Genomic DNA, 8,227 nt, shown 5'->3' with positions numbered 1-8,227 from the left:
CTGAGAGCCGGGAGCGAGGGTCTCCTCGGTCTCTTCCCTTGCGCCGTGGGACAGATGCCGTGCCGCTGCCCGCGGGGCACGTCTTGAGGGTGCGGGAAGCGGCAGCTCGGAGGAAGCAGAGCAGGAACGGTGTTGGGTGGTAACGGAGGTCCGTGTTCCACGCCATTTAACCTCGCGTAGCGGAGACGTCGTGGTGTTACCACTCCCAGCCTACAAAGCTTTAAAGAAATCGCCAGCTGAAAACAATCTGTGCAAGAAATTTTTGTTCTTCGTCTACCCAAGTTTTTGGCCATTATGTGCGAGAGAGAAGTACTTTTTTTTTTTGGAGTACTTTTTTCCAATAGGAAATTAGACAACAGTATCGCCACTAAAGTTGGAGGTAACACGGATTAGATAGGAGACACAACATAAAACGCTGTGGTTATTTGTATAAAGTCTTACTTCATGCACACAAAAGCACCTGGTTTTTAGCTGCATTATTGTTTCCTGGACCAAAATCTAGTTCCAGAGCCCGTCTGAGGCTCCCTCAAAGAAATCTTGAGACTCCTCACTGAGCTTTCACATGAAAACGTCTAGAAATATTTTTAGTTACCTTTAGTAAAGATGTCTATTAATTGCTAAACTCACATGGGGTGAAAGACATCAAGAATATTCGTAATTCCTCCCTTCATAGGAAATTGGTTTGCAGTTGTTCCCCCTTGCGGTGTGATTGTTACTCACTCAGCAGTAACTCCTGCTTCCTGGCACTAGGTGGATCTTTTGGAACAAACGTTACGTGATTGCGGCGGGTTCCTCGTTCATGGATGCAGCCAGCAAACTCCTACGTGCTGAATGGAGAGATCAGCAAAATATAATAAACGGGAAAAAAGGATGAAAGAGAGAAAAAAGCAAACACTGCTCGTCCTGTTCAGTCCTTGTTCCTTTACCACCTGGACCACTTTGGTCACCAGCTGACCTGAAGTACAGGTTAATCAGCATGAGGGTGGGTTACCAGGGGAGGGGTTTTACTGGGGATGACCCTAAAGTCATCCTAATTGCACAGATGTGTACAAATTAGATGGTAAAATTTCTCTATAAAGCATTTTTCTTTCATTGCGCTGTGACTTCCAAAGAAGATATTCCCTACTTTATAATTCTGACTTAGTTCATCACAATGTCATTCAACATTCAGGAGACTTTGCAAAGGTTATTAACTTGTGGTTATTTTAGTGTAAAGAGTCTGCAATAGTTGGGATATTCAAAGGTATACCTTTTTGTAGCTCTCTGAAAAACAGGTTGCTGGCGTGAAATTTTGCTTACTTCTTCCATGAGAATTTTAAAGCTTTGAAGAATAAAGTAGTTCTCCAGACTTAAAAGTTTGCATCACCTACATCAAGACTTACAGGACGTTTTCATACAACAAATGGGTGCAGCAGCAGATGCTAAAAATAGGGAGGCCACATCCCTCAGCTGGTCACAGAAGCGATTTAAACCTGTTATTTCCGTTCCAAAAATCCACAAAGTACTCTCAGTGTAACTGCTTGAATACAAGTAGGATGAATACTCAAACAAGTACGTATTTATGTAATGGCCATAATGTTTTAACTGTTAGTAAACGCTGTGGGATGTAAAATCCATAGTTTTGACTGGCTGCAAAACCAGCCACAAGTAACAGGAATGAGAAACACAAAATTCCATGCTGGCCTGTGTAGACAAATTGACTAGAAGTATTTATTACCATCCTTTTCTAGAAGATAGCACAAGGCTCAGACAAGGGTCATATGAGTTTTAGTCAGCCCTCTTGCACCCTTTAAACAAGAAATAATGTATTTAAATACTGTTTGCTATTTTTTACTATTTATACAAGCAATAGATTTTTGAAGTATAATTGATCCTGGTATCCATGTCACTGCATTAAGATAAACATTATAAGCTTTGCTGTAAAAGCATGCAGTTAAATTTCATCACCAGGACATGCAATCTTATAGTAAGACTTGCTATATAGTACTCTCTGTTTTGTCAGTGGCTACATTCACAGTTGAAAGTAACTGACAGTTTCCTCCACCAGAGCAAGCTGTGCAGCTTTCAGGCACCTGTATAGGAAGTGCCTGGAAGGAAAATGCAGGCAGGAATCCCTTCTCCTGCACACTTCCCTGTGTGGGCCTGTTTGCTGGACAGCCTACATGGGGCTTAGGTGTACTGCCTGCAGGGCTTCTGTTGCTGCAGATCCTGTAAGAAATTTGGAAGAGGAACTCTTTTGGGTCAAGAAACACAGGGGTGTTTTTTCTGTTGGAGGCTGAGGATTCGCTGTTGTCTACCCAACAAACACTTCTTCCTGTAAGGCAGACAACAAAAACCATGTGAAAACAATGTTATATTAGTTCATGAGAAAAGTTTAGGACACACATTACACACCTGAAGCAATTAGATGGGAACTTCTCAGGCAATGTGGGACATCTGTGCAGGATGCATCCCTAATGGCAGTGCAGTAACAAGGATGTCGTGGTAATTTTTTTTATACATCTATATTACACATTTGCTCAGCTTGAGGTCTAGTGTGCTGTTGCCAAAGCCTGCGTGTCCTTTGGCTTTATGTTCCCAGCATTGTCTTGCCTGAATACAGTTCTGCTTTCCATGACAGGATTTCCTGGAAGAATATCAAAGCTGTCTTAGGTCTGATCATTTGTTTGGCACTGGACTGACTTCCAGAGTACCCACTCCATCAGATTTCAGTCACGCAGCATGCAGTGTGTCACCAGCTTCTGCAGCTGGGTAAATGCAGCTTCTTGAGACAGTAAGAGACATCACCACATGATGAGCAAAACCATACTGGAGCAGGGAAAACGAACAAACCAGAGAGTGGTTCAGGCTTCCAAATTTATTCCCATTTCCTAACCTTGACCAAGCAGTGACCAAGCATTGACCTTGTGACATTTTTTGCTACCACGAATTACCATTTTGACCTGACTTTGTAAATATAAACTCACTCCATTAAATGACAGATGAACCCAAGGAATGTAAGTGGAAAATGCTCCTTATTTGGGAAAGTCACAAAAATAATCTTGATTCTTTTCTGGAGCTGTGAACGCTTTTCATGTGTGTGTCCCTGAACATTCTTAACTCAACCTCCTTAGCCTGAACCTAAGGATATTTCCGTGCAGGATTCATCTGGGACCAACAGAATTCCTGTATAGGGCTGTGTTTTGGCACAGCTGCTTCCTTTTATTTCCCATGTGTCTCAGCATGGTATCTTGAACTGTGCTGGGGATCACTGCTGCAAGCAGGTGTATGTAGCTTCTCCTCACTGTAAGATCCAATCTCAAAAGCCAAAGGGAGAGGGAGTAGGGTAGAACCTCAAGCTCACATATGCAACATAAATCAGAAGAACCAGATTCTGCTGAAGATGTGGTTGGTTTGTTTTCTTGACCACGTTTTCTAAAATCTCTGCCTCAAAGCCTGTGTTTCTGAAACAAATGGTTGTGCAGAAAGCTGGTGATTACAGCAGGTCTACATGAGGCACAGGTGTGTGGGTGCCACATGAGGGGCACAGCTTGTGCAGGTGATGCTGGTTACCTAATTGGGAGGTGGCTGTAAGACACTGAGTGCATTGGGTCTGGGACTTTGTTCCTGTGCTGCCTCAGGGACTAGTTAGCAAGATTTCTCCAAAATAGAAGCCCTGCTTTCTGCTGGTCCCTGTTCCACTGCAGAGCCATAATCGCTTTCCCCCTCGTTACCATCCATCTTGAGGACAAAGGCTGCTGAGGTGCATACAGGTTGCCTAGCAAAATCAAAATGCAGCAAGTGAGACGAGGACAGGAGCTATTTGAAGGCGTTTGGTGTTGATTGTCTACTAAACCGGACAACAAGTGGAGAACAAACAGGCTGATTAAAGAGGAATGGTTAGAGGGTAGAGAGAGACTGGATAATACCTCAAGTGGGAGATGCTGTCTGTTCAGGTGTGTGACAACGGGCTCCCTTAGTAAGCAACCTGCTTCTACACTAATGCAGTAATAGCATGTGCATTGGATTGCTCCAATGGAGCATTGCAACAGTCCAATTGAAAAAGAAACCAGACTCCTGAGAGTTTTTCATTAACAGCTTTGCTGCTAACTAAGCCTTGGTATGACGCAGAAGTCAGGTTTGGAAACTTTTAACCCTTTCCTCTACTGCTGTTGTATTTTTGAAGCACGATGCTACCCTCATACACAAATTAATGTCCAGATTATAATCGGTTTTGTTCATATGTACAAACCCCAGTAAAAAAAGTTGAACACAATATACACACTGGGAAATATAATCCTTGAATATGTGTCAATAACATGATTGTTCTGTAAAATAATCCTGCCCACGCTTCCCTTCAGAGATCTCTTCCTCTTTATGCGAGTTGTGTCCACATTGGAGACACTGGTTGCACGTGCCCGAGTCTCATTCTCTTCACAGCGGTCTGGAAAGGCAGTCAGGTCCATGTCCACATCCGTGTCGTGAAAGCAGCCATCGAAAGCCATTGCTTGCACTGCATCAATACTATACATTCCTGAAGCCTGGCAACAAAAAATAGTTATTCTGTATCTAGGAGCCATGTTAGTAAATCACAAATAAATAAACCAGAAAATGAAGCAAGCTTTCTCTTCAGTGTTGTTCCTTCTGTGGACAGCATATGGGGAACAGGGCTACCTCACAGCATCATTGCTACCTCTAGAGCCTGCCCCACAGACAACAAAAATTTTGTGGTTTTCCCCTCTGATATTTCAACAAAGGAGTTTACATATGGGGGTATTCTTGAAGCAAAGGTTTTAAGTGAGTGCTTCATAGAAAGCAAATGTTTTAACTTGTGCACATTTCTGCTTCAGGCACACTTTTCTAAGAATGACCTTGACATTCATCTGGCCTTGGGACAAAAAGGAATCATTAAACTCATCTCCCTAATTAAAAATGGCAAAGCAGGAGAAGGAAAAATACACTATGCTTCGCCGGAAATAGGAAGGAAAATCACATGACTGCATTCCATGGTGTATTTCAGAGAGAAGGAAAACACTTTGATCAATAGGTATTTGAGAAGAGAATGAAGATTACCCTCCTCTGGGGAGAGGGCAATCAGGAGGTGAACTCCCTAACCTCTGCCACAAGAAAAGGAAGGGACAGAAAGCACAGCTTTCTCAAGATCTCAGAGAGGATGATACATTTCCTCCCTTCAGGTAAGTAAAATAAAGTGAGATACAGAATGAAGTCACAGACATGGTTACTGCACTGTTCTCACAGTGGTCTATTAGGATTACTCTGTGGCTTCTGTGGTGCGTTCTGAAGGCAACAAAACACAGAGAGGATTGTACCTTGCCCCGTTTTTTGAGTTGCTTTCTCTCTTCAATTGTGGTGAGATAGTTCACTGCTGCATATTCGATGACAGACAGGAAGACAAAAAGGAAGCTGGTCCATAAATACACATCCACAGCCTTTATGTAAGACACTTGAGGCATTGAGGCACTTACTCCTGTCATGATAGTTGACATTGTCAGCACTGTAGTTATACCTGCCAAAGAAAAAGGGCAGGTTAATACTGGCCAGCTGGTTCTGTTTAGCTCATCAGCTTTGCTTGGACAGCACAGCTCTGTGAGGGCATATCATTGACACTGCCTTCAACTTCATTGCACAGGTTCTGAGAAGGGGAGTGAACCATGAAGGACCTATCACATACAATACTGAAACAAGTAAGTCATCTCCCTGCTCAGTGCGTGCAGTTAGAGCTGTGGCACACCAGGTTTGAACAGTGGGAACCCAAGAGTGGTGATTCAGCAGTGTAAGGAACACATTTCTGTGACAGCTTTAAGCACTGCTGTAGAGAAGCGTAAGCAGGTTTGCGGGCTTCCCTCACTTCCCAGAGACAGGGTCTCCTCTACACACCTTCTTGTCCCAGAGAAGCACTAAAGAATCACCAATTTCCCTCCCAACCCTTCTCAAATTGTACTTCTTGAGAACACGTATCAGTTTGTATGTCTTTGTCATAATTCCATGTCTCTCTAAAATACTCTAGCATAAAAATGCTACATCCATTGAAACAAAGAAACAGGTTTTGTTTACTTCAGTGTGTCTAGAATTTCACCCTCATCCCTTCAATCTCTTCTTACATGCAGCTATTCATCCCATTTTGGTTTGCTCTATCTCAGAAAAAAAACAAAGGCCAACAACCAAACGAGGCCCTGCTTTTAAAGAGATGGATGTAACACTGGAAGTGAAGACATCTTAGTAATACCTGTGAGACAGCACTGGCTGATGGCATGGCCTTTCAGCTGGGTCTCACTGTAGACTTTCTCCAGTTTTATGCTAGTTCAAGTCCATTGGAACATACAGGAGTTTTCCCTCTCCCTCTCTGCAAGTCCCTTACATGGAAGGATGATGTTTGAAATTTACCACATAAGAGGTAATTGGTTTATTTGAAATATGTATACTCTAGGCTAGGGAGCTAAGCTTTTTAAACTTTGCTGTTAAGATTGCCTATAAATTATGTATGCTTATGCTAATGAAACGTGCATTATTCATACAACTGATGCATAACCATCTGCAGAAATCCTTACAGAAATTAATAAACATCATCAGCAAAACAAATGACCTACTGAGAACTAAAACTTTATTTTTAAAGAGGAAGTTAAAATTCCTTATAAACAAAAGGAGTTGCTAGATGCATTAATAAAAGGAGGTAGAAGGTACCATCGTTTGTTTTTCAACTAACAAATTATAACTCATGTATTAGTAACTTCAGACTGTGTCAATAGAACGGGATCTGGGGTAGCTACAGTCCTATTTCTGCTAGATTGACATAGTTGTAGATAAAAATTGAGGGCACCCTCAGTACATGCAAGTTTGTTTCTTACAAAGATCCTCAAATTTTCATTGGTCTAAGAAATATGGCAACATGCAATTGGCTTCTGGGACTACCATCAGTGAGAAGAAAGAACAGGAACGTCTTTACTAGTTCTTAAGCTGGCAGTTGCACAACACAGATGCATTGTGGTTACATGAGAAGTCTTAACAAATTTCCATCAGATCTTCACAGAGATGCTAATATGAAAAAAATAATGTACTCATTCCAATGCCATCAGCATTAAATTCCCAACAAAGTCTTGAGGTGGTATCAACTAAAAAACAATAATGTTATTTAAAAAAACCACTGCGATTAGTCATTTTGTCCTGAGCTGTGGTGTTCAGAACTAAAACTGTGAGAGCAGAAAGGTGCCCAACTTACTCTTCAGCTTCCACAGAAGCCTGTAAGTCTTGCACAGTTCAGGCACCAAAGGAAACATTGTCAAGGTGCCTAACAAAGAAAGGCTTTGCTACATAGGACGAGTCAGGAAGCTGGTTTCAATTCAGTAAGAAGTGTTTCTAGAGAGAAAGCAGAGCTGCAAAGCTTTTGGATAGATTGCATTGTGCTTATTAAATATGTCTTATGAACCACAGATTTGGGGAGGGGTCTGACTACCAGTTACTACCTGTTACTTTGCTGGGAAGAGAGGAGGAAAACCCCTGTCTGTGCAGGAGGAAAAAAAGTAACTCAGTAAAATTCTGCATAAGGAAACCAGCAGAATCATCCCTTTTCCTTCTGTGGTGTGCGAGCTGTTTTCTAATATAGCAAAGCAGGTCTGAACAAACATCCCATTTCCAGATGAGGAGGTTGACTAAAGCAGTTTGTGCTATAGACAATAGTGGCAGTAATAGTTGTTCAGGCAATTACCTGCTATACTTGCTCATGTCCTGTGCAAATAAGAAGCTAAGGTAATTTCAAGACCTCTCCCCTGTCCATTCTATACTTCCCAGAAGAATGTATGTTAAAGGTTTACCTAGTGATACCCTGGCAGGAACGGCTCTTCTGTCAATCCAAAATGAAACCCAAGACAGCATCACCATCAGCATGGCAGGGAAGTAGGATTGCAGCACGAAAAAGAAAATATGTCTCCGAAGCACAAAGTTTATAAAAAGTCGATTGTACCAACCTAGTGAAAAAAGAGAGGAACAGGTTGGGGGAGAAGAGAGCTGTGTTATTTGTGAGCTCTGTTCACTGGCCTTCTCCTTTCCATTGGAATGGTATATTCTTTTCAGTAATAGTAAATGCTTAAGAAATATTGCCACCACCTTGGTTTTATATAGTGCTTTATTAACTGTCCTTCATCCCTCATTAAAGTACTGCTGCCTTGGGAGCAAAGCATCACGACTGCATAAATAAAATACTCTATTATAGTTGAAGTTAGGAAATCGGGGC

General features: G+C 42.0%; 1 protein-coding gene across 1 annotated transcript in view; it reads right to left on the bottom strand.

Annotated features, from left to right (window-relative positions):
• Positions 1 to 4,217: 4,217 nt before the first annotated feature.
• Positions 4,218 to 8,227, bottom strand: part of GABRR3 (gamma-aminobutyric acid (GABA) A receptor, rho 3) — a 25,766-nt gene continuing 21,756 nt past the window's right edge. The window contains exons 7-9 of the mRNA XM_010010219.1: positions 7,809 to 7,961; positions 5,310 to 5,506; positions 4,218 to 4,520 (exon numbers count right to left, since the gene is read on the bottom strand). Coding sequence (XP_010008521.1) covers positions 4,218 to 4,520; positions 5,310 to 5,506; positions 7,809 to 7,961 — 653 coding nt within the window. The remainder of the gene's footprint in view (positions 4,521 to 5,309; positions 5,507 to 7,808; positions 7,962 to 8,227) is intronic.

The sequence above is a fragment of the Nestor notabilis genome, unplaced genomic scaffold (assembly GCF_000696875.1).
Source record: "Nestor notabilis isolate BGI_N333 unplaced genomic scaffold, ASM69687v1 scaffold2022, whole genome shotgun sequence".
Classification (NCBI taxonomy): domain Eukaryota; kingdom Metazoa; phylum Chordata; class Aves; order Psittaciformes; family Psittacidae; genus Nestor; species Nestor notabilis.
This window is presented reverse-complemented; position numbering and strand designations above follow the sequence as displayed.